This window comes from Colias philodice, chromosome 29, assembly GCF_061535455.1.
Source record: "Colias philodice isolate Cphi_HAF_F1 chromosome 29, ilColPhil1 Martin Lab GWU primary, whole genome shotgun sequence".
In the NCBI taxonomy this organism is placed as follows: domain Eukaryota; kingdom Metazoa; phylum Arthropoda; class Insecta; order Lepidoptera; family Pieridae; genus Colias; species Colias philodice.
In genome coordinates, this window is record NC_143114.1 from 369,005 (window position 1) to 394,093 (window position 25,089).

The window sequence follows — 25,089 nt, forward strand, 5'->3', positions numbered from 1 at the left end:
GGTTACGTTAGGTTACGTTAGGTTAGGTTAGGTTAGGTTAGGTTAGGTTAGGTTAGGTTACGTTAGGTTACGTTAGGTTAGGTTAGGTTAGGTTAGGTTAGGTTAGGTTACGTTACGTTAGGTTACGTTAGGTTACGTTAGGTTAGGTTAGGTTAGGTTAGGTTAGGTTAGGTTGGGTTAGGTTAGGTTAGGAAAAATTTTCTCAGTCCGGAAAATTTCCATACGCCAGGAAAATTTCTATACGTCCGGAAAAATACTACTGAACCGATTACAATGAAATTTAGCACACATATAGAAGGTAACTTGGATTAACACATAGGGTAGGTTTTATCCCGGAAATCCCGCGGGAACGGGAACTATGCGGGTTTTCCTTTGAAAACGCGGGCGAAGCCGCGGGCGGAAATCTAGTACAAAATATTAATTTACCAAAACTATTGCAAAACACAAAACTATATAAATATAACAGAAAATCGGTTTGAATGTCTGTCCGTGTGTGCTATATTCCCTATATAAATTTGTATAATTAAAACTAGAGAACCGATTTTGATGCGGTTTATTTCAATAGATAGGCTGCATCTCGAGGAAGCTTTTAGTATATATAATTTGTTACGTTCTGAACAATGCAGGCACAGCCGCGGGCGATAACTAATCAATCTACCATTTATTTGTTAAACAGTTATTAAAAAAAAAAAATAACTTCAAATTAACTGTACAAGTTTAATTATTTCTCCATTTAATAATTAATATTAATTTTTTGTTGTATATCAATTAAATTTACGTTTTGACATAAGGCTGAGGTAAAATAACAGTACAGACTACAGTCGAATTGGGAATCATCAAGGAGGATTTTATTTAATATCTTAACTTAATTAAAGATATGAAACCTTATTTGTGTTAAACTTTTTTATTTTTTTAAATTGACACCAATAAATCAAACTGACGATGTCTGTCAAAATAAATATAATATTGATTCAAAGATAGTACATGAAATCGCATTGCGTTGTTATATTAATATATAAGTAATAAAATGGTTGTGAGTGAAAAAAAATTATGTAACATGTATAAAAATATCGAGCCAAATCATGATGGTATATAATTTATTATGAATTTGTTTTTAGGATAACCGCAAAAATGTGCATGCATGTGCACACACAAATTAAGCATCGTCTTTATTTCTGGAAAGCATAATATGGAAACATAAAAACATAATATACAGTCGTCTCCAAAACCGAGAAAATTGAAAGGCAGGCAGCATTGAAAGGTATGGTAATTTTCCATCAATTGTTTGTTGTTATTATTATATATATTATATTACAAACAAACATAAAATGAAACGGAACGGATTTTGATGCGTTCAACAAGAAGGTTTATTATAAACTAAACATCTATAATAATTATGTATAATTTTTATCTATATCCTAATATTATAATAAGGAATATACTTGATAAGAAAGAATTATCGAAATCGGTTCAGCCGTTCACACGTGATGCCGTGACAACGCGAAACGGGTCTCATTTTTATATTGTACGTACCTACCTACCTACCTACCTACCTACCTATATAGATTTTTAGATTATATTTTATTCTTCTGTATAATCTAAACCAATTAAAGTTAAACTCCTACGAAACGGCTCGATCGATTCTCATGAAATGTTGTGTGCATATCGGGTTGGTAGATCTGACAATCATAATATTGTATCTACACTAATATTATAAAGAGGAAAACTTTGTTTGTTAATGAATAGGCTCATCATCAAAACTACTGGACCGATTTTGATGAAATTTGGCACAGACAATCTTTAGACGCTGAGAAAGAACATACATAGGCTACTTTTTATTATTGCGAAATAATATGTACCACGGGCGAAGCCCTAGTTTGTAAATAAAATAAAATAAATCATACCCACAAAATATGACCAACGTTAATAATTATTGTTGAACGTATAATTCGAAATTCGAATTTCAAAATTACTTACAAATTTAGGTTTTTTTTTTTCTCACTGCTGTTGTTCGTGTTGGAGAAACGTATTTTTGGCGTGTACACACACACACAATTCATTCATGAAATATATTGTGGCCCTGAAAAGGGCCGTTGTTGTTTTGATAGTATATAATAATAATAAACACAAAACGCGAGCGAGCGGGCGTTCGATAAGTCGAACACGCCACGCCGTTGTCCCGACGACCGCTCACCGCTCACTTGGAGCTCGTGTACTTGGTGACAGCCTTTGTGCCCTCGCTGACCGCGTGCTTGGCGAGCTCGCCGGGCAGCAGCAGCCGCACGGAGGTTTGCACCTCTCGCGACGTGATGGTCGACCGCTTGTTGTAGTGAGCGAGCCGGGACGCCTCCGCGGCGATGCGCTCGAAAATGTCGTTCACGAACGAGTTCATGATGGACATGGCCTTCGAGGAGATACCGGTGTCGGGGTGGACCTGCTTGAGCACCTTGTAAATGTAAATGGCGTAGCTCTCCTTCCTCTTGTGCTTCTTCTTTTTCTTGTCAGACTTCGAGATGTTCTTCTGCGCTTTGCCGGACTTCTTGGCGGCCTTTCCACTCGTTTTTGGCGGCATGTTGCTTGTTGTAGTATAAGTTCAATCAATAGAAACTGTATAAAATTTTGCTGACTAGGATCTTCGCACACGCAGCCTCCGCGAGGAGGCTGCGTGGGGAACATTGTTCGGGGCGGGAAGCCCCCTGCAATGGGTATATAACGCCGCCCGTCAACACGGGCGGGAATTTGGGGGGGCGTGAAAAGCCCTTATTTTTTGGAATTTGATTCCGCGTCGCACGAATCAATCGACCTCTTTCTTTTACGAGCCCGGCCATGAGTTGTGTCATGACCGGGGACGGAGGGGGACTGAGGCGAAGCGACACGAGTGGGCGGGGTAGGAGGCGCCAATTGCGCGTGGGAGTATAGGTGGGGGAGTGGGCTGGGTACTTGTGTACCGACAGACGGGATTTGTATTGGTGTAGGCGTAGGGGTAGTGGGCGGCGCGGCTGGGCGCGCCGGGGCAGTAGAGTACGGGACTTGCGGGGGCGGGGGGGTGATGGAGTGCACTATAAGTGCATGCAGGAAGGTATGGAGGGATGGTGCGTTATGCACCGGAGTGTGAGGGAGCGCACGGAGTGCGTGGGCGGAAGGTGGCGCTGGAGGCGCGGGTGTATGTAACGGAGCCGTCATTGCAGCTAGCAATTCCGGAGGATAGGAGGGCGTTGTATACGCCGCGGGAGGGGGGGGTGATAACAAGTCGCGCGGAAAAGGACGGCGCGACTCGGGAGGGGCGCGCATCGGTGCAATCTCTCGGAGATGGGAGTGAGAGGATGCATCCGCGCGCGCAAACATATTCTGGGATAGGCGTAGGATGAAATCGTCAAGTGTTTCCACACCGAGATCGCTGCGTATCCGCTCGTTCCTCACGCACCACGGCGCGCCAGCGATAGTGCGTAATGCGAGTGACTGCCGCGCGCGCATTTTGCGGCGCAGGCTTTCACCCACAAAAGCATACCAGGCGGGCGCGGCGTACGTAAGGAGCGGCCTTAGGTAAATCTTATACAGACTTACCTTTATACGCAGCGGGAGTTCGGATGACAACACCGGACGAAGTATTGCGTGGGCGGATTTACACTTATTGATTACCTGCTTCACGTGGCTGTTAAAGCGAAGCCGGCGATCAATAGTGATGCCCAGGTAGGTGACAGTGCTGGACCAAGGGATTTGCTCACCAGCCAGAGTGAGATGGGTGGAGGGGGTCCAACCGCCGAATATAATCGCCTGCGTCTTTCTAGCGTTCGCGGTAATCCGCCAGCGCTCAAAATACGCAGGCAATTCGTCCAACCAACGCTGCGCCCTTATCACCGCATTCGATGTCCACATCGATGCGGCGACAAAGGCTACATCGTCGGCGTACAATGCGACGATTTGGTTGGTGGGTTGCGCGGGGGAGGGGAAATCGTCTGTGTAGGCAGAGTATAGCGCGGGCGATAAACAGCTGCCCTGCGGGACACCCGCCTGCACAGCGTGGTCTTGTGAAATGGCGGGGGACACGGATACGTGAAAGGAACGATTCGTGAGGAAGGAGTGCAATATCCTCACGAGCCGTGCGGGGCACTGGGTGGCGGTAAGGATCTTATATATAAGACCCTCATGCCAGACGCGGTCGAAAGCCTTTTCGATGTCCAACAGTACTGCAACCGCTCTCTCATTCTTGTTCAAAGCGGAGCTAAGGTGGTGCAATACTCTTGTCACCTGAAGGGTGGTACTATGTGCCTCGCGAAAGCCGAATTGCTCAGCGCGAGGCGACACGTACGGGCGCAGCATCGGCAACAGCAATGACTCGAATACTTTGGAGACTGTGCTCAACAGAGTAATGGGTCGATAGCTGCTCGGTAAGGAAGCATTCTTTCCTGGTTTGGGGATCATTATTACGCGTCCGGTCTTCCACACTGAAGGGAAATGACCGGAGCGTAATATACCGTTAAACAGCCGCGACAGAGCCGCGACTGTTTTACGGGGGAGGTGGCGCAGGGATTCATTCGTCACGCCGTCCGCGCCGGGCGCTTTGCGCAACTTTGTACGCGAAATCGCACGGCGGACGGCGGACGGGGACGTGAAGAATGCTTCCTCAGCGAGTGGCATCGGTGAATTTAGAAAACTCGTTAGGTATTCGTTCACTGCCGTTGCGTGGGCGGCGTTCGACGGCGGTATAAAATTTTTCGGTTCAAAAACCGGTCTAGATCGCGCCACACGGCGTTACGGCCGTCGGTTAGTAATGCGAGCTAGCACTTTTGGTTATCGGCCAATACCGTGGAGCGTAAGCGTCCCCTCCACACAGTGGGCGGTGAACATGCGGTGAATCATTTAGATGTTTACATTTGGCATTTTATTTATTTTTTTAAATCACATAAGGCTGAGGTAAAATAACAGTACAGACTACAGTCGAATTGGGAATCACCAAGGAGGATTTTATTTAATATCTTAACTTAATTAAAGATATGAAACCTTATTTGTGTTAAACTTTTCTTTTTTTTTTTAAATTGACACCAATAAATCAAACTGACGATGTCTGTCAAAATAATTATAATATTGATTCAAAGATAGTACATGAAATCGCATCGCGTTGTTATATTAATAATTAATATAATAAAATGGTTGTGAGTGAAAAAAATTATGTAACATGTATAAAAATATCGAGCTTAATCATGATGGTATATAATTTATTATTAATTTGTTTTTAGGATAACCACAAAAATGTGCATGCATGTGCACACACAAATTAAGCATCGTCTTTATTTCTGGAAAGCATAATATGGAAACATAAAAACATAATATACAGTCGTCTCCAAAACCGAGAAAATTGAAAGGCAGGCAGCATTGAAAGGTATGGTAATTTTCCATCAATTGTTTGTTGTTATCCATACTAATATTATAAATGCGAAAGTAACTCTGTCTGTATGTCTGTTACTCAATCACGCCTTAACTACTGAACCAATTTGCATGAAATTTGGTATACTTAGAGATATTTTGATACCCGAGAAAGGACATAAGATTAGAAGGTTTTATCCCGGAAATCCTACGGGAACGGGTTTTTCTTTAAATAAAATATCAAAATCAAATAAAATGATAAATAAATAAATCTATAGTATCCAAACAATAGCAAGTACCTATTTATTAAAAATTTTACTTGATTTAACATTTATTTAAATTTCCAGCTTACACAATACGAAGTATGAAAACAGTTGCTCGCCTCGCCAAACAGTTTCAATATTCCAAGTTTCCCGCTTGACGAAAACGATTAACGAACGAACATTATCTATAATTAATATTATAAAGCTGAAGAGTTTGTTTGTTTGTTTATTTGAACACGCTAATCTCAGGAACTACTAATCGAATTTCAGAAATTCTTTCGGTGTTAGATAGCCCATTTATCGAGGAAGGCTATTATAGGCTATATATAATCACGCTAAGACCAATAGGAGCGGAGCAATGCGGGTGAAACCGCGGGGCACAGCTAGTTATTATATATATTACAAACAAACATAAAATGGAACGGATTTTGATGCGTTCAACAAGAAGGTTTATTATAAACTAAACATCTATAATAATTATGTATAATTCTTATCTATATCCTAATATTATAAAGCTGAAGAGTTTGTTTGTTTGAACGCGCTAATCTCAGGAACTACTGATCAAATACAAAAATGCCATTATAAATTAAATTAAAAATACTCAAATGAATGTTACTTTTTTTTCATCGGGGTACCTACACGTCTTGTACACCTGGGTAGCGTTAATGAAATTCTAATATGGATACGGTTCTAGGGTTAAAGGCTATATTATAATATAATATTAAATGCGGGCGAAACACATAGATTAATATTATTCATGTTCTGGTACGTGTCAAATGGTAAACGATCACTGAAGAGATGAGAGTTTAGGCTGCTAGAAACTCTATCTATCGTTGTTGTCAAGACATATATTGCGGCCCTGAAAAGGGCCTTTTGAACAATTCATAATATTATGATGAACATACATAAAAATATGTAATTGTAGCGTTATTGGTAAATGCAATGCAATCCAATTAGGCCTTCTTCTCCGTCTTCTTGGGCAGCAGCACAGCCTGAATGTTAGGCAATACACCGCCCTGTGCTATGGTCACGCCGGAGAGGAGCTTGTTCAGCTCTTCGTCGTTACGTATGGCCAATTGCAGATGTCTCGGAATAATTCTAGTCTTCTTGTTGTCGCGCGCCGCGTTGCCGGCCAACTCGAGAACTTCAGCCGCCAGGTACTCCATCACGGCCGCCAGGTAGACCGGGGCACCGGCGCCCACGCGCTCAGCGTAATTGCCCTTCCTGAGCAATCTGTGAATACGGCCGACGGGGAACTGCAGACCGGCACGGTTGGAACGTGACTTTGCCTTCCCCTTCACTTTACCGCCTTTACCGCGTCCAGACATTATTTACCGTTTTCTTTGATAATATTATAATAAACGAAAAACTGATACGTACAACGATACGCGCCGATCACTAAAGTATGTTTTTTTTTTAAGACACCATCTGATTTAATATATAACGGCTACGCGTCCTAGTGATTGCGGTGGGCATGACGCCGTGAAATGCGAGCGAACACAAACGACGAGCGATGCGCAGTGAACACGACCGTGTCAAATAATAATAATTTATATTGTTATGTACATATTTTATTTATATTTTTATTTAAGCGAGGCTTCATCTCTTAACATACATGCAAAATGATATTTTTTTTTTTTTGATTCAGTGTACAGCATCCCCAAATATTATTATCTTCTTCTTCTTCTTTCTTCTTCTTCTTCTTATATATAAAAATGAATCGCAACATGTGTTGGTAAGCGCATAACTCGAGAACGGCTGAACCGATTTCGATAATTCTTTTTTTTTTATTATATTCCTTGAAGTACGAGGATGGTTCTTACGTAGAGAAAACGTAAACATGTACCACGGGCGAAGCCGGGGCGGACCGCTAGTTACTCATAATAATAATGATTAGTACGTACGTCACAATCTATGACGATGTCGAAAAGACAGTTTGTATCTGTACCGTGGTTGATTGTTTTTAAAGTAACTTGTCAGGTGACAGAAACAGACTGTGTTGTCTAGACAACCATCAATAATAATTAATAATTATTCATAGCAGTAGGTATGTATAGATTTTAGAGAGTAGGTATTTAGTAAGTTTCGGTAAAATGTACTATCGGGAGTCGGGCGTCGGGCGGGCGGTCGGTCGGGCGGCGTGCGCTGGTGTGGGGCGGGCGGGCGGTGTCTGTGCTGTGTCTGTGTCTGTGTCTGTGTCTGTGTCTGTGTCTGTCTGTGTGGTAGCGTGTTGCAGTGTGCGATGAATAGTTACATAATATTTTATTTTGCAAGTTGAAGGTAAAAAGTAACGTGTGTGTTTACCGTACGTATTACGTAGGTATATTTTGATGTTTTTTTATTTATTCCTTATTTCATTGCGCGTCGACGGAGCCCCGCTTCGCGGGGCTCCTATTTCTGTGTAGTTTTTTTTTAAGAAACCTAACCTAACCTAACCTAACCTAACCTAAACCTAAACCTAAACCTAAACCTAAACCTAAACCTAAACCTAAACCTAAACCTAAACCTAACCTAACGTAAAGCTGTAGATTAGTTAGTAGTAGATTTGATTTTCTTGTTGTTATTATATTGTGCATGCATGTTGCTAGTTGCTACTATAATATATTATGATGTTACATAACTATTATGTAATTTGTAAAATTGTAATAATTGTAGTTTTATTGTGTAGGTACCTACAAGTTGCTTGTTCGTCCTCGCAAATTGGAAGGAAACGTTAACGTTCGTAGTGAGTGCGCATTCGAAAATATATGTTAGCCCTGAGAAGGGCTTTTTGGCGATAGATAATATATAATATGTATCTATTTTGCTGAGACTTGTGCCCGATGCACTCGCCGTCGCCGCTGCACTGCATAACCAGTTCCAACCTTAACCTTCGTCGAAGTCGAATTAGGTTGCGCTTGCGCTTGCGATTGATCGATTGCACGCACACCACACGTTCACTTCTTGGACGCGGCCGAGGCTTTCTTGGCGGTGGCCGCTTTGGATTTTGGCGTTGCCGCTTTCTTCGGTTTCGGTGCCTTCGGCTTCTTCGTCGGCGGTTTGGCACTCCTCTTAGCCTTCGGCGCGGCGGCCGACGCTGCTGCGGCGGGTTTTGCGGCCGCCTTGCCCGCAGCCGGCGCCTTCTTGGCGGCCGCGGCGGGCTTCTTTCTGCCTGCAGCTACTTTCTTGTCTTTCACCGCTGACGCTTTCGACTTGGACGGCGAGGACGACGAGTCTGCGGCCGCTGCTGCGGCGGCGGCTGCCGCCGCCTTCTTGGACCTGCTGCCTGCGTTGACGGCCGTCTTTTTGGCGGCCGCTTGCGCCTTGCCACCGCCGCCAGATTTGCGCACCTTGACGGCCGCCGCCGCTCCGGAGCCCTTGCCGGCGGCTCCGCTCGACGGAGAGGTCTTCTTCTTGGCCGCGGAGGACTTTGACTCCAGTTTGAACGAGCCAGATGCGCCCTTGCCCTTCGTCTGAACGAGCGTGCCGGATTCGACGGCGCCCTTGAGATATCTCCTAATGAACGGCGCCAGTTTATCCGCGTCCACCTTGTACGTGGCCGATATGTACTTCTTGATCGCCTGCAGGGAAGAGCCGCTACGCTCTTTGAGATCGCTGATAGCAGTGTTCACCATTTCCGACGTCTTCGGGTGCGCCAATCTTGCTTTGGCCGCTTTCTTGGCTCCTCCCGACGCCGCTGCTGCTGCTGCTGCTGATGCTTTGGGCGCTTTCTTCGCGGGCGTCGACGCTGGCGCCGGAGTTTCAGTTTCGACTGCGGTGTCTGCCATTTTTGTTAATTAAAATTCAACTTTACGTCGACAATAGTATGTAATAATAATTAGTATATATAAGTAGTACTTAGTAGGTTTCACTGTATTCGACGTACGGTGTCGCTAGTGTAGGAATCGACTGGACGGTTTACCTCACGGGGAACCGTGCAATCGAGATACGTTTTCTCGCGGTCGCGCTTGAAACTTTTCACTAACATGCCTCCGTTCGAACGTATATTTTACGTGAAATTAACGTTTAAAAGTATACGTTTCACATGTTTCTCGTCCCTTTTGAGATCGGCCCTCGTAGTGTGCAAGCCCGCGCGACGCTCGAGGAGCGCATCGATAGCGATGGACGTTTAAATTTTGCCAAGGGCTATCCGCGTGCGCGGTGTCAACTTTAAAATTATCATTTCACCTGTAATTAAACCGATTGTCGTTTCGAAAAAGGCTCTCTCAATACACTGATATACAGACGTTAAGGTGAAACTATTCGTAATCGCCATATAATATGTTTGCGACGGTTTTTAGGGGGATGAATGTGACCTGTTGTAGAACAGCATAACGCAAACGACGACCGCGCGGCCGGCTACACACACAGTTCGGCGATCGGTCGAATATGTTTAACGTCCTTTAAATACAAAAATAATAACAATACGAATGTGCCACAATAACGAAATGACAATATTATAAATAAATGTCACATATTTGTCACAATATTATATTCACAGTCACAGGTACTAACAGCTAGTAGGTACATAGTACGCACACCACACCGCAACGCCCGCACGTTTTAATATTGTCAAAATATTATATAGGCCGCGCGAGAACGAGACTACGATTCACAATTGCGTATTTATTATAATATTATTATTGTGTTAACTTAATATCGTCGCATAATAACGCATAATAAGCAATACCTAAATAATAGACAGAGGAGTAGTAACAATATTATGACGAATCGATAATAACACGAATGTAGGTAGTTAATTAATAGTTTATTATTTACCTAATCATTAAGTTACTTATATATAATATCATCATCATCAACTGCAATTACGATTAATTCAATAGCGACAATGACGTATCCATGTTTTGATGAATTATTATTGTCGTACCGTTGTAGATTCCTTAAATCTTCGTAATGCACCTGAGCGCAGTAAACATCGATTAAAGTGAAGCATTCGATTCTAGATGTCAGATTTCGATTTTTAGAGTAACGTCTCTGGTATTTATTATGTTTAGAATGGTTTATCAGTAAAATGAAATCTTAAAAAAAAAAAAATACTTTTATCGGTCATTATTATTATAATTAATATTATGTAGTCGTAATTGAAAAAAGTTAAGCAAATGTGCAGTTCTAACAAAACGAAATATCTTGTTATTCTATGTCGTCGTTACTAGGTTACGTTGTTGAATTTTGTTGAACTGTCAAATGTTGCCTATTTTAAAATGGCTCTACTATACTTAATAACTACGAGGGATCTATATTTATAGATAGAGAGTTGGTTAATAATAATTACTTATTTAATTTGCTGTGTCGATTTTTATTTTTTTTTTTCAACAGGATAAAACCTATCCTATGTGTTAATCCAAGTTCATTGTAATCAGTTCAGTAATATTTGCGTGAAATAGTAACATTTATAATATTAGAAGGATAATGATAACAACACAAGTAAGTTAATTAAGTAATGACGATCTATTATATACATTTCAAAAAATTTCAAGCTACTTATTTATATAATAATTCACAAAAATTACATTAATATGAAATTTGACACATGCCATACCTACCCTGTTAATGTCTAGTGTAAATGTGATAGTATTTTTATTTTTTATTCCTCCGTATGTATGACGTCATCATCACATTTATCGTTATTTTTTTTTTTATTTAATTTCTCTTAAAATATGCGATTAAAAAATGAAATGTTGTCAATTGTTGTGATTGAGTTATTATTATTATTATTCAAAGATTATTAACGCAGTCCCTCGATATGCACGATATATCTATCCGTCTCCGTCGCGCGTCGAGGGCGAGCCGAGCGAAACGCGTGTATAATGTGTGTGTATAAAAGTCCGACATGAAATGGCGCGGAGCGCGGATTCGCCGAGTCGACGTCTAGCACACACGGGTTCACGCACACGACTGAGGTTGCCGAGGATTTTGTTGCTGCAAAATTTTTCGTCGCAACCGCCAGGAGTTGGAAGCCTTCACATTAGATTCCGGAGGGAAGGTTTATTCTCGCCTCCTCACATTTCCCGGCCTCCCACAAGCGGGTCTCACCGGGAAACGTGAGGAGGAGGGGCTGTAGATCCCCCTCCTGGGACCGTGTGGTCGCTCCCCAAACTCTTCGTAGCAAGAGTGTATCTAGATCCAAGGCCCTTTTCAGGGCCAAACTGCATTTCAACGGTGTGAAATATCATTCTTATCGCTGAAATGAAGCCACGCAAACGCGCCCCCAGACTGGCAAGCTCCAGTCAAGCGCCACCTGGCGGACAATCTGCGAACCCGCGGGTTTACCGTCAAGAGAGCCGCGGCACCGAAGCGCCACCTAACGTTCGAGTTACGGATACTGGAATGGAGGTCGACCGTACGGAGAGCCGCAGAGACACCGAAACCGAGGTTGACCGAGCGGAGAGCCGCAGAGGTACTGAAACCGCGGTCGACCGAGCGGAGAGCCGCTCATCAAAAAGCAGCTCTATGGAGGGTGATGGGAGCTCCGACGAGGAAGAACCAGAACCCTATAAGCAGCCTACTTCGGCAAAAAACGCCGGCGAAATTTTATCCCCACGTGCCCTCTTAGAAAAGGACATTGAAATCACGAGACGGCTCGTCTTGATGGGTGCCTTTTCTGAAGAAATGAACACTGCGATGGCCGCACACATAAAAAAGAAGAAGGATCAAATAATGAACTTGAAGTCGCAGCCGATTCCAGAGAAAGAGAGGACTGCAATTGAGGATGCGAGGGAACCCCCCCCCACCCCGACGGATACCCCCTTGCGGCGCCCCCGCTCCGCAAGCGATGAACTCGAGGTAGAGAAAGAGAGGCCGAAGAAGCGACTTATTCCAGAAACGCCAACATACGCGAAGGTCGCGGGATCCCCCCCACCCCCCGCGGGAGATCAATCACCGCCTGTAACACAGGGCACCTCCGCCGCTGCCACCAAAAAAGAGAAGTATCCGCCAATAGTCGTGGATGAGCTCCCCGACTGGTCGGCCCACTTCCGAAAATTGAAACAGATCCTAGGAAGGAATCCCAGCGCCCGCCCATATGGGAAAGGCATCCGATTTATGCCTGAGGATGGCGACGAATTCCGAGTCATCCAAAGCTACTTGGATGGGCTCGAAAATATCGCGTGGCACGCGTACACGCCGCCACAAGAAAGAAATCTTAAGGTCGCAATACGCGGCCTCCCAAGCCAGACGCCCCCAGAGGAAATAATCGAGGCTCTCAGGGAACTGGGACACACGGCGGAGTATGCACGCCCAATAAGGGCGAGAAAGGGTCGGCCCGGCTGCATATTCTTCGCCATCATCAAAAGAGAAGCGGACACCACCCCGGCCATATACAACATTAATGAAATGTTGTGTATGCCGGGGGTCAAGATTGAAGCCTGGCGAGCGAAGAAGGGGCCGGCGCAATGCCACCGGTGCCAGAAGTTTCGTCACTCATCACACAATTGTCACCGTCAAATTGCGTGCGTAAGATGCGGGGAGGCGCACGCGGCGAGGGAGTGCAGCCGCCCTAAGGACATACCAGCGACCTGCGCCAACTGCGGAGGGCCGCACCCTGCTAACAATGCCTCCTGCCCAGTTTTTAAGCGAGAGGCTAGGAATAGGAAGGCCGGTCCCACGGCCTCAACGAGACCACCACCGAAGGGGAAACCCAAGGACCCCCCCGCCCCGATGACCGTAGAACCCGTCCCACTGGGGGAACAAACGGGCGCTTCATTAATGGCCGTGGCAAACATGCCCAAAGCGGTAGCGGCGGCCACACAGGGGAAAAAGAAGAAGCCCAAGAAGAAGAAGAAGAAGAATGAAGCGCCGCCATCCAACGTAGAACCCAATGAGGTGCCGCAAGCCGCCCAAACAGTCGGTCGAGCTGCAGCAGCAGCCGAAGACAAACAAAAGAAACCGAGAGCAAGAGAGTTCCCACGCCAAACGCGCCACGACCCGCCCCGTCAGAGGGAGGAGGTGGCCGTACTGGTCCAAATACTAATAGATGTCTTAGATGCGATCCAAAAGGACGAAAGCCCAGTGACGGCGGTCGTCCAGGGACTCTCCAAGATTCTTGAGCTCCACAATGGAAGATAGAAAGCTAGCACGACTGATGCGTAGCCCTGCCCGCGCGACTTGGCCCGGGACGAAGGGGACGCGTCGCCACCGCGCATGGTCGCTGATCCGCACTCGCTGGGCTTCCCGTAAGGGTCTCACCCGGTGGGGCGGATCGCCCAGTCAGCGGAAATGCGGACCCCGAGTCGCCGTGGGCAGGTAAGCCTGGGCGGGGGACTGCGTATCTAGAACACCACCAGAAACAACGCACAAGCGACAATTAAACAAATAACAGCCCCACAGATGTGGGGTTAATCCAGGGACCCTCCCGTAGTGGCGGGAGGCGAGAGACACTAGAGTTGGGGGGCTTAGCCCCGGTACTCTTTCCCCTCACCAGTGATGGTGGGAGCGAAGACCCCCGAAGCGCGGAGCGCACAAGCTTTCGGGCACGCAGCGAGTAAGCAAGTAAACGAGTAGAATAACGCAAGACAGTCGGCGATATGACAGGCCGCGGTAAAGGAGGCAAGGGGCTCGGAAAAGGTGGCGCTAAGCGGCACAGGAAGGTGCTCCGTGACAACATCCAGGGTATCACGAAGCCCGCGATCCGTCGTCTCGCTCGCAGGGGTGGCGTCAAGCGTATATCCGGTTTGATATACGAAGAGACGCGCGGCGTTCTCAAGGTATTCCTTGAGAACGTGATCCGTGACGCCGTCACTTACACCGAGCACGCAAAGAGGAAGACCGTCACCGCAATGGACGTCGTGTACGCGCTGAAACGTCAGGGACGTACCCTCTACGGATTCGGCGGTTAATTAATTGTGTTACTTCAAAGATCGTCCGTCCGTTCGTACGTACGTCAATAATTATTCCATGCAATCGATTCGGCGTTTTAATAATTATTATTCTTGGTACGAATAAAGATGGGCGTACGACCACCACGGCGATGATTTTGAAACAAACAAATTAACAACAAAAAGGCCCTTTTCAGGGCCGCATACGATTCATTAATTCCACAATATTATATATTATTGTATTATGGATATGTTTCCCCACGCGCGCAAAACTACAACACTCACTATCATTTCACTTGTACTCTATTATCTCTCTATTATTATGTGTGCTAAATTTCATTGTAATCGGTTCAACACATAGGTACATACATACATACGTCCATCCATCAACAACTTTTGCATTTATAATATTAAATAAAACTATTTCATTAGAAGAATTTAAAGTTAATGGCTACTGAATGATTACATTACTAAAATCTAAAATTCATCAGGTAGGTAAGTTTTCTGTTTATAATAGTAATATAATAATATTAATACATTTTATCATTCTCATAACAATATTATCATTATATTATTAGATATTTCGTTGTATGTTTCCGTTACTGCACAGTGGAAAACGTTTATAGTTAGGTTAGGTACCTACTATTAAAATGAATCACGTGCGGCCCTGAAAAGGGCCTTTTTTTTTAACATTCGATGTCCGATGACGTGTCCTCTGTGCTATGTCATGTTATGTTATGTTATTTCATATTGAAACCACACACCACACGACACGACACGAGACACGAACAATGCAAACAACAAACGGATCTTAGGCGCGTTCACCACGGATACGGCGGGCCAATTGAATGTCCTTTGGCATAATGGTCACTCTCTTAGCGTGTATAGCGCACAGATTGGTGTCTTCAAATAGACCTACGAGGTACGCTTCGCTCGCCTCCTGCAGGGCCATGACGGCCGAGCTCTGGAAGCGGAGGTCGGTCTTGAAGTCCTGCGCTATCTCACGGACGAGACGTTGGAACGGCAACTTGCGGATCAGTAGCTCAGTGCTCTTCTGGTAGCGACGAATCTCACGCAGAGCAACCGTGCCGGGCCTGTAGCGATGGGGCTTCTTCACGCCACCGGTTGCGGGCGCACTCTTGCGGGCCGCTTTGGTGGCGAGCTGCTTCCTCGGCGCCTTTCCACCGGTGGACTTGCGAGCGGTCTGCTTTGTGCGAGCCATTGTGACCGGGGGGCTTGTTCGAAATTCGAATTCACTATATTTATTATAGAGAAATAAAACAACAAATACGACCGCACGGAGAAGTGGTTGCGCTTCGAATGAATACGAAAACGCGTACGACGCCGTTTTTATAAACACATTAGGTACACTCGTCTCCGTTTCGTTATTCATCGTAGTCGAGTGCGAGAGAGACATCGATAAGTAACCGTTCGCGCGGTGTGTATGTCGAGAAAAGAGAGATAAAATAATAATAATCAAAGTTTTGTGTTGGATTTGCACGATTCCTGATGCAAAATTAACTACTCGAACTCGAAAACAAAAAAAAAAAAAGAAAAACGATCTTCAATGTGCAATGTGCAATCTGCACTGTCATAATATTGTCAATGTCATACACAGCCCATGTCATAATATTGTTATGTTCGTCATTATGGTATGGTCGTACTGGATCTATTCATTAAATTTACATGTACGGTCTTATCCAAAATGGATGGAAATTATTCTACTTTTTTATTTTACTTCATACATACTCTACATAGGTGCAAAGTTTCATAAAAATGCGTTCAAAAATAAAATATGTCTTGGTTATTGCTTGATTACAAGATTAAAGAATTATTATTTTCTACTTTTTAGTGGTAAGTATCTAACTTGAAAGCGTGTTTTTTAGTTTTTCAAACTATATTTATTTTACTTCATACTCTACATAGGTATTTTCGTATACCAAAACAAAACAGCACTAAAAAAAAAAATACCAACAAATACATAATACGTTCATAATATACCTAACTAGAAATTCGCCGCGGCCTCGTTCGGTTGCAAATTTTATGAACATTTAAAAATTATATCTATTAAAATAAACCGCATCAAAATCCGTTGCGCCGTTTTTGAGATCTCGAGTAATCTTCAAGTTGATTATTCCATAAGAAAGGAAAATTTCTATAAGATAGGAGAATTATCATAAGTCCGGAAAATTTCTATACGCCAGGAAAATTTCTATAAGTCAGGAACATTTATATAAGCCAGGAAAATTTCTATACGTCAGGAAAAATTTCTATAAGGTGGAAAAGGATAGGTTAGGTTAGGTTAGGTTAGGTTAGGTTAGGTTAGGAGAGGTTAGGTTAGGAGAGGTTAGGTTAGGTTAGGTTAGGTTAGGTTACGTTAGGTTACGTTACGTTAGGTTACGTTACGTTAGGTTAGGTTAGGTTAGGTTAGGTTACGTTAGGTTACGTTAGGTTAGGTTAGGTTAGGTTACGTTAGGTTACGTTAGGTTACGTTAGGTTACGTTAGGTTACGTTAGGTTACGTTAGGTTACGTTAGGTTACGTTAGGTTAGGTTAGGTTAGGTTAGGTTACGTTAGGTTACGTTAGGTTACGTTAGGTTACGTTACGTTAGGTTAGGTTAGGTTACGTTAGGTTACGTTAGGTTAGGTTACGTTAGGTTACGTTAGGTTACGTTAGGTTACGTTAGGTTACGTTAGGTTAGGTTAGGTTAGGTTAGGTTAGGTTAGGTTAGGTTACGTTAGGTTACGTTAGGTTAGGTTAGGTTAGGTTAGGTTAGGTTAGGTTACGTTACGTTAGGTTACGTTAGGTTACGTTAGGTTAGGTTAGGTTAGGTTAGGTTAGGTTAGGTTGGGTTAGGTTAGGTTAGGAAAAATTTTCTCAGTCCGGAAAATTTCCATACGCCAGGAAAATTTCTATACGTCCGGAAAAATACTACTGAACCGATTACAATGAAATTTAGCACACATATAGAAGGTAACTTGGATTAACACATAGGGTAGGTTTTATCCCGGAAATCCCGCGGGAACGGGAACTATGCGGGTTTTCCTTTGAAAACGCGGGCGAAGCCGCGGGCGGAAATCTAGTACAAAATATTAATTTACCAAAACTATTGCAAAACACAAAACTATATAAATATAACAGAAAATCGGTTTGAATGTCTGTCCGTGTGTGCTATATTCCCTATATAAATTTGTATAATTAAAACTAGAGAACCGATTTTGATGCGGTTTATTTCAATAGATAGGCTGCATCTCGAGGAAGCTTTTAGTATATATAATTTGTTACGTTCTGAACAATGCAGGCACAGCCGCGGGCGATAACTAATCAATCTACCATTTATTTGTTAAACAGTTATTAAAAAAAAAAAATAACTTCAAATTAACTGTACAAGTTTAATTATTTCTCCATTTAATAATTAATATTAATTTTTTGTTGTATATCAATTAAATTTACGTTTTGACATAAGGCTGAGGTAAAATAACAGTACAGACTACAGTCGAATTGGGAATCATCAAGGAGGATTTTATTTAATATCTTAACTTAATTAAAGATATGAAACCTTATTTGTGTTAAACTTTTTTATTTTTTTAAATTGACACCAATAAATCAAACTGACGATGTCTGTCAAAATAAATATAATATTGATTCAAAGATAGTACATGAAATCGCATTGCGTTGTTATATTAATATATAAGTAATAAAATGGTTGTGAGTGAAAAAAAATTATGTAACATGTATAAAAATATCGAGCCAAATCATGATGGTATATAATTTATTATGAATTTGTTTTTAGGATAACCGCAAAAATGTGCATGCATGTGCACACACAAATTAAGCATCGTCTTTATTTCTGGAAAGCATAATATGGAAACATAAAAACATAATATACAGTCGTCTCCAAAACCGAGAAAATTGAAAGGCAGGCAGCATTGAAAGGTATGGTAATTTTCCATCAATTGTTTGTTGTTATTATTATATATATTATATTACAAACAAACATAAAATGAAACGGAACGGATTTTGATGCGTTCAACAAGAAGGTTTATTATAAACTAAACATCTATAATAATTATGTATAATTTTTATCTATATCCTAATATTATAATAAGGAATATACTTGATAAGAAAGAATTATCGAAATCGGTTCAGCCGTTCACACGTGATGCCGTGACAACGCGAAACGGGTCTCATTTTTATATTGTACGTACCTACCTACCTACCTACCTACCTACCTATATAGATTTTTAGATTATATTTTATTCTTCTGTATAATCTAAACCAATTAAAGTTAAACTCCTACGAAACGGCTCGATCGATTCTCATGAAATGTTGTGTGCATATCGGGTTGGTAGATCTGACAATCATAATATTGTATCTACACTAATATTATAAAGAGGAAAACTTTGTTTGTTAATGAATAGGCTCATCATCAAAACTACTGGACCGATTTTGATGAAATTTGGCACAGACAATCTTTAGACGCTGAGAAAGAACATACATAGGCTACTTTTTATTATTGCGAAATAATATGTACCACGGGCGAAGCCCTAGTTTGTAAATAAAATAAAATAAATCATACCCACAAAATATGACCAACGTTAATAATTATTGTTGAACGTATAATTCGAAATTCGAATTTCAAAATTACTTACAAATTTAGGTTTTTTTTTTTCTCACTGCTGTTGTTCGTGTTGGAGAAACGTATTTTTGGCGTGTACACACACACACAATTCATTCATGAAATATATTGTGGCCCTGAAAAGGGCCGTTGTTGTTTTGATAGTATATAATAATAATAAACACAAAACGCGAGCGAGCGGGCGTTCGATAAGTCGAACACGCCACGCCGTTGTCCCGACGACCGCTCACCGCTCACTTGGAGCTCGTGTACTTGGTGACAGCCTTTGTGCCCTCGCTGACCGCGTGCTTGGCGAGCTCGCCGGGCAGCAGCAGCCGCACGGAGGTTTGCACCTCTCGCGACGTGATGGTCGACCGCTTGTTGTAGTGAGCGAGCCGGGACGCCTCCGCGGCGATGCGCTCGAAAATGTCGTTCACGAACGAGTTCATGATGGACATGGCCTTCGAGGAGATACCGGTGTCGGGGTGGACCTGCTTGAGCACCTTGTAAATGTAAATGGCGTAGCTCTCCTTCCTCTTGTGCTTCTTCTTTTTCTTGTCAGACTTCGAGATGTTCTTCTGCGCTTTGCCGGACTTCTTGGCGGCCTTTCCACTCGTTTTTGGCGGCATGTTGCTTGTTGTAGTATAAGTTCAATCAATAGAAACTGTATAAAATTTTTCGGTTCAAAAACCGGTCTAGATCGCGCCACACGGCGTTACGGCCGTCGGTTAGTAATGCGAGCTAGCACTTTTGGTTATCGGCCAATACCGTGGAGCGTAAGCGTCCCCTCCACACAGTGGGCGGTGAACATGCGGTGAATCATTTAGATGTTTACATTTGGCATTTTATTTATTTTTTTAAATCACATAAGGCTGAGGTAAAATAACAGTACAGACTACAGTCGAATTGGGAATCACCAAGGAGGATTTTATTTAATATCTTAACTTAATTAAAGATATGAAACCTTATTTGTGTTAAACTTTTCTTTTTTTTTTTAAATTGACACCAATAAATCAAACTGACGATGTCTGTCAAAATAATTATAATATTGATTCAAAGATAGTACATGAAATCGCATCGCGTTGTTATATTAATAATTAATATAATAAAATGGTTGTGAGTGAAAAAAATTATGTAACATGTATAAAAATATCGAGCTTAATCATGATGGTATATAATTTATTATTAATTTGTTTTTAGGATAACCACAAAAATGTGCATGCATGTGCACACACAAATTAAGCATCGTCTTTATTTCTGGAAAGCATAATATGGAAACATAAAAACATAATATACAGTCGTCTCCAAAACCGAGAAAATTGAAAGGCAGGCAGCATTGAAAGGTATGGTAATTTTCCATCAATTGTTTGTTGTTATCCATACTAATATTATAAATGCGAAAGTAACTCTGTCTGTATGTCTGTTACTCAATCACGCCTTAACTACTGAACCAATTTGCATGAAATTTGGTATACTTAGAGATATTTTGATACCCGAGAAAGGACATAAGATTAGAAGGTTTTATCCCGGAAATCCTACGGGAACGGGTTTTTCTTTAAATAAAATATCAAAATCAAATAAAATGATAAATAAATAAATCTATAGTATCCAAACAATAGCAAGTACCTATTTATTAAAAATTTTACTTGATTTAACATTTATTTAAATTTCCAGCTTACACAATACGAAGTATGAAAACAGTTGCTCGCCTCGCCAAACAGTTTCAATATTCCAAGTTTCCCGCTTGACGAAAACGATTAACGAACGAACATTATCTATAATTAATATTATAAAGCTGAAGAGTTTGTTTGTTTGTTTATTTGAACACGCTAATCTCAGGAACTACTAATCGAATTTCAGAAATTCTTTCGGTGTTAGATAGCCCATTTATCGAGGAAGGCTATTATAGGCTATATATAATCACGCTAAGACCAATAGGAGCGGAGCAATGCGGGTGAAACCGCGGGGCACAGCTAGTTATTATATATATTACAAACAAACATAAAATGGAACGGATTTTGATGCGTTCAACAAGAAGGTTTATTATAAACTAAACATCTATAATAATTATGTATAATTCTTATCTATATCCTAATATTATAAAGCTGAAGAGTTTGTTTGTTTGAACGCGCTAATCTCAGGAACTACTGATCAAATACAAAAATGCCATTATAAATTAAATTAAAAATACTCAAATGAATGTTACTTTTTTTTCATCGGGGTACCTACACGTCTTGTACACCTGGGTAGCGTTAATGAAATTCTAATATGGATACGGTTCTAGGGTTAAAGGCTATATTATAATATAATATTAAATGCGGGCGAAACACATAGATTAATATTATTCATGTTCTGGTACGTGTCAAATGGTAAACGATCACTGAAGAGATGAGAGTTTAGGCTGCTAGAAACTCTATCTATCGTTGTTGTCAAGACATATATTGCGGCCCTGAAAAGGGCCTTTTGAACAATTCATAATATTATGATGAACATACATAAAAATATGTAATTGTAGCGTTATTGGTAAATGCAATGCAATCCAATTAGGCCTTCTTCTCCGTCTTCTTGGGCAGCAGCACAGCCTGAATGTTAGGCAATACACCGCCCTGTGCTATGGTCACGCCGGAGAGGAGCTTGTTCAGCTCTTCGTCGTTACGTATGGCCAATTGCAGATGTCTCGGAATAATTCTAGTCTTCTTGTTGTCGCGCGCCGCGTTGCCGGCCAACTCGAGAACTTCAGCCGCCAGGTACTCCATCACGGCCGCCAGGTAGACCGGGGCACCGGCGCCCACGCGCTCAGCGTAATTGCCCTTCCTGAGCAATCTGTGAATACGGCCGACGGGGAACTGCAGACCGGCACGGTTGGAACGTGACTTTGCCTTCCCCTTCACTTTACCGCCTTTACCGCGTCCAGACATTATTTACCGTTTTCTTTGATAATATTATAATAAACGAAAAACTGATACGTACAACGATACGCGCCGATCACTAAAGTATGTTTTTTTTTTAAGACACCATCTGATTTAATATATAACGGCTACGCGTCCTAGTGATTGCGGTGGGCATGACGCCGTGAAATGCGAGCGAACACAAACGACGAGCGATGCGCAGTGAACACGACCGTGTCAAATAATAATAATTTATATTGTTATGTACATATTTTATTTATATTTTTATTTAAGCGAGGCTTCATCTCTTAACATACATGCAAAATGATATTTTTTTTTTTTTGATTCAGTGTACAGCATCCCCAAATATTATTATCTTCTTCTTCTTCTTTCTTCTTCTTCTTCTTATATATAAAAATGAATCGCAACATGTGTTGGTAAGCGCATAACTCGAGAACGGCTGAACCGATTTCGATAATTCTTTTTTTTTTATTATATTCCTTGAAGTACGAGGATGGTTCTTACGTAGAGAAAACGTAAACATGTACCACGGGCGAAGCCGGGGCGGACCGCTAGTTACTCATAATAATAATGATTAGTACGTACGTCACAATCTATGACGATGTCGAAAAGACAGTTTGTATCTGTACCGTGGTTGATTGTTTTTAAAGTAACTTGTCAGGTGACAGAAACAGACTGTGTTGTCTAGACAACCATCAATAATAATTAATAATTATTCATAGCAGTAGGTATGTATAGATTTTAGAGAGTAGGTATTTAGTAAGTTTCGGTAAAATGTACTATCGGGAGTCGGGCGTCGGGCGGGCGGTCGGTCGGGCGGCGTGCGCTGGTGTGGGGCGGGCGGGCGGTGTCTGTGCTGTGTCTGTGTCTGTGTCTGTGTCTGTGTCTGTGTCTGTCTGTGTGGTAGCGTGTTGCAGTGTGCGATGAATAGTTACATAATATTTTATTTTGCAAGTTGAAGGTAAAAAGTAACGTGTGTGTTTACCGTACGTATTACGTAGGTATATTTTGATGTTTTTTTATTTATTCCTTATTTCATTGCGCGTCGACGGAGCCCCGCTTCGCGGGGCTCCTATTTCTGTGTAGTTTTTTTTTAAGAAACCTAACCTAACCTAACCTAACCTAACCTAAACCTAAACCTAAACCTAAACCTAAACCTAAACCTAAACCTAAACCTAAACCTAAACCTAACCTAACGTAAAGCTGTAGATTAGTTAGTAGTAGATTTGATTTTCTTGTTGTTATTATATTGTGCATGCATGTTGCTAGTTGCTACTATAATATATTATGATGTTACATAACTATTATGTAATTTGTAAAATTGTAATAATTGTAGTTTTATTGTGTAGGTACCTACAAGTTGCTTGTTCGTCCTCGCAAATTGGAAGGAAACGTTAACGTTCGTAGTGAGTGCGCATTCGAAAATATATGTTAGCCCTGAGAAGGGCTTTTTGGCGATAGATAATATATAATATGTATCTATTTTGCTGAGACTTGTGCCCGATGCACTCGCCGTCGCCGCTGCACTGCATAACCAGTTCCAACCTTAACCTTCGTCGAAGTCGAATTAGGTTGCGCTTGCGCTTGCGATTGATCGATTGCACGCACACCACACGTTCACTTCTTGGACGCGGCCGAGGCTTTCTTGGCGGTGGCCGCTTTGGATTTTGGCGTTGCCGCTTTCTTCGGTTTCGGTGCCTTCGGCTTCTTCGTCGGCGGTTTGGCACTCCTCTTAGCCTTCGGCGCGGCGGCCGACGCTGCTGCGGCGGGTTTTGCGGCCGCCTTGCCCGCAGCCGGCGCCTTCTTGGCGGCCGCGGCGGGCTTCTTTCTGCCTGCAGCTACTTTCTTGTCTTTCACCGCTGACGCTTTCGACTTGGACGGCGAGGACGACGAGTCTGCGGCCGCTGCTGCGGCGGCGGCTGCCGCCGCCTTCTTGGACCTGCTGCCTGCGTTGACGGCCGTCTTTTTGGCGGCCGCTTGCGCCTTGCCACCGCCGCCAGATTTGCGCACCTTGACGGCCGCCGCCGCTCCGGAGCCCTTGCCGGCGGCTCCGCTCGACGGAGAGGTCTTCTTCTTGGCCGCGGAGGACTTTGACTCCAGTTTGAACGAGCCAGATGCGCCCTTGCCCTTCGTCTGAACGAGCGTGCCGGATTCGACGGCGCCCTTGAGATATCTCCTAATGAACGGCGCCAGTTTATCCGCGTCCACCTTGTACGTGGCCGATATGTACTTCTTGATCGCCTGCAGGGAAGAGCCGCTACGCTCTTTGAGATCGCTGATAGCAGTGTTCACCATTTCCGACGTCTTCGGGTGCGCCAATCTTGCTTTGGCCGCTTTCTTGGCTCCTCCCGACGCCGCTGCTGCTGCTGCTGCTGATGCTTTGGGCGCTTTCTTCGCGGGCGTCGACGCTGGCGCCGGAGTTTCAGTTTCGACTGCGGTGTCTGCCATTTTTGTTAATTAAAATTCAACTTTACGTCGACAATAGTATGTAATAATAATTAGTATATATAAGTAGTACTTAGTAGGTTTCACTGTATTCGACGTACGGTGTCGCTAGTGTAGGAATCGACTGGACGGTTTACCTCACGGGGAACCGTGCAATCGAGATACGTTTTCTCGCGGTCGCGCTTGAAACTTTTCACTAACATGCCTCCGTTCGAACGTATATTTTACGTGAAATTAACGTTTAAAAGTATACGTTTCACATGTTTCTCGTCCCTTTTGAGATCGGCCCTCGTAGTGTGCAAGCCCGCGCGACGCTCGAGGAGCGCATCGATAGCGATGGACGTTTAAATTTTGCCAAGGGCTATCCGCGTGCGCGGTGTCAACTTTAAAATTATCATTTCACCTGTAATTAAACCGATTGTCGTTTCGAAAAAGGCTCTCTCAATACACTGATATACAGACGTTAAGGTGAAACTATTCGTAATCGCCATATAATATGTTTGCGACGGTTTTTAGGGGGATGAATGTGACCTGTTGTAGAACAGCATAACGCAAACGACGACCGCGCGGCCGGCTACACACACAGTTCGGCGATCGGTCGAATATGTTTAACGTCCTTTAAATACAAAAATAATAACAATACGAATGTGCCACAATAACGAAATGACAATATTATA

General features: G+C 42.8%; 8 protein-coding genes across 8 annotated transcripts; 1 reads left to right on the forward strand and 7 right to left on the reverse strand.

Moving 5' to 3' along the window:
- Positions 1-2,072: 2,072 nt before the first annotated feature.
- On the reverse strand, positions 2,073-2,593 carry LOC149475650 (histone H2B). The gene has a single exon (XM_089712725.1). The coding sequence runs from the start codon at positions 2,570-2,572 to the stop codon at positions 2,198-2,200; it is 375 nt and encodes a 124-aa protein (XP_089568851.1). The 5' UTR covers positions 2,573-2,593; the 3' UTR covers positions 2,073-2,197.
- A 3,799-nt stretch (positions 2,594-6,392) lies between these two features.
- Positions 6,393-6,988, reverse strand: LOC149475651 (histone H2A). Its single transcript, XM_089712586.1, has one exon. The coding sequence runs from the start codon at positions 6,953-6,955 to the stop codon at positions 6,581-6,583; it is 375 nt and encodes a 124-aa protein (XP_089568712.1). The 5' UTR covers positions 6,956-6,988; the 3' UTR covers positions 6,393-6,580.
- A 1,548-nt stretch (positions 6,989-8,536) lies between these two features.
- Positions 8,537-9,477, reverse strand: LOC149475652 (uncharacterized). Its single transcript, XM_089713149.1, has one exon. The coding sequence runs from the start codon at positions 9,392-9,394 to the stop codon at positions 8,564-8,566; it is 831 nt and encodes a 276-aa protein (XP_089569275.1). The 5' UTR covers positions 9,395-9,477; the 3' UTR covers positions 8,537-8,563.
- Positions 9,478-14,094: 4,617 nt separating this feature from the next.
- LOC149475653 (histone H4) lies at positions 14,095-14,723 on the forward strand. The gene has a single exon (XM_089712707.1). The coding sequence runs from the start codon at positions 14,150-14,152 to the stop codon at positions 14,459-14,461; it is 312 nt and encodes a 103-aa protein (XP_089568833.1). The 5' UTR covers positions 14,095-14,149; the 3' UTR covers positions 14,462-14,723.
- A 297-nt stretch (positions 14,724-15,020) lies between these two features.
- LOC149475654 (histone H3) lies at positions 15,021-15,777 on the reverse strand. Its single transcript, XM_089712524.1, has one exon. It carries the CDS (start codon positions 15,660-15,662, stop codon positions 15,252-15,254), a length of 411 nt encoding a protein of 136 aa, XP_089568650.1. The 5' UTR covers positions 15,663-15,777; the 3' UTR covers positions 15,021-15,251.
- A 3,410-nt stretch (positions 15,778-19,187) lies between these two features.
- LOC149475655 (histone H2B) lies at positions 19,188-19,708 on the reverse strand. The gene has a single exon (XM_089712723.1). The coding sequence runs from the start codon at positions 19,685-19,687 to the stop codon at positions 19,313-19,315; it is 375 nt and encodes a 124-aa protein (XP_089568849.1). The 5' UTR covers positions 19,688-19,708; the 3' UTR covers positions 19,188-19,312.
- Positions 19,709-21,413: 1,705 nt separating this feature from the next.
- LOC149475656 (histone H2A) lies at positions 21,414-22,009 on the reverse strand. The gene has a single exon (XM_089712585.1). The coding sequence runs from the start codon at positions 21,974-21,976 to the stop codon at positions 21,602-21,604; it is 375 nt and encodes a 124-aa protein (XP_089568711.1). The 5' UTR covers positions 21,977-22,009; the 3' UTR covers positions 21,414-21,601.
- A 1,548-nt stretch (positions 22,010-23,557) lies between these two features.
- LOC149475657 (uncharacterized) lies at positions 23,558-24,498 on the reverse strand. Its single transcript, XM_089713148.1, has one exon. It carries the CDS (start codon positions 24,413-24,415, stop codon positions 23,585-23,587), a length of 831 nt encoding a protein of 276 aa, XP_089569274.1. The 5' UTR covers positions 24,416-24,498; the 3' UTR covers positions 23,558-23,584.
- Between the last annotated feature and the right edge of the window lie 591 nt (positions 24,499-25,089).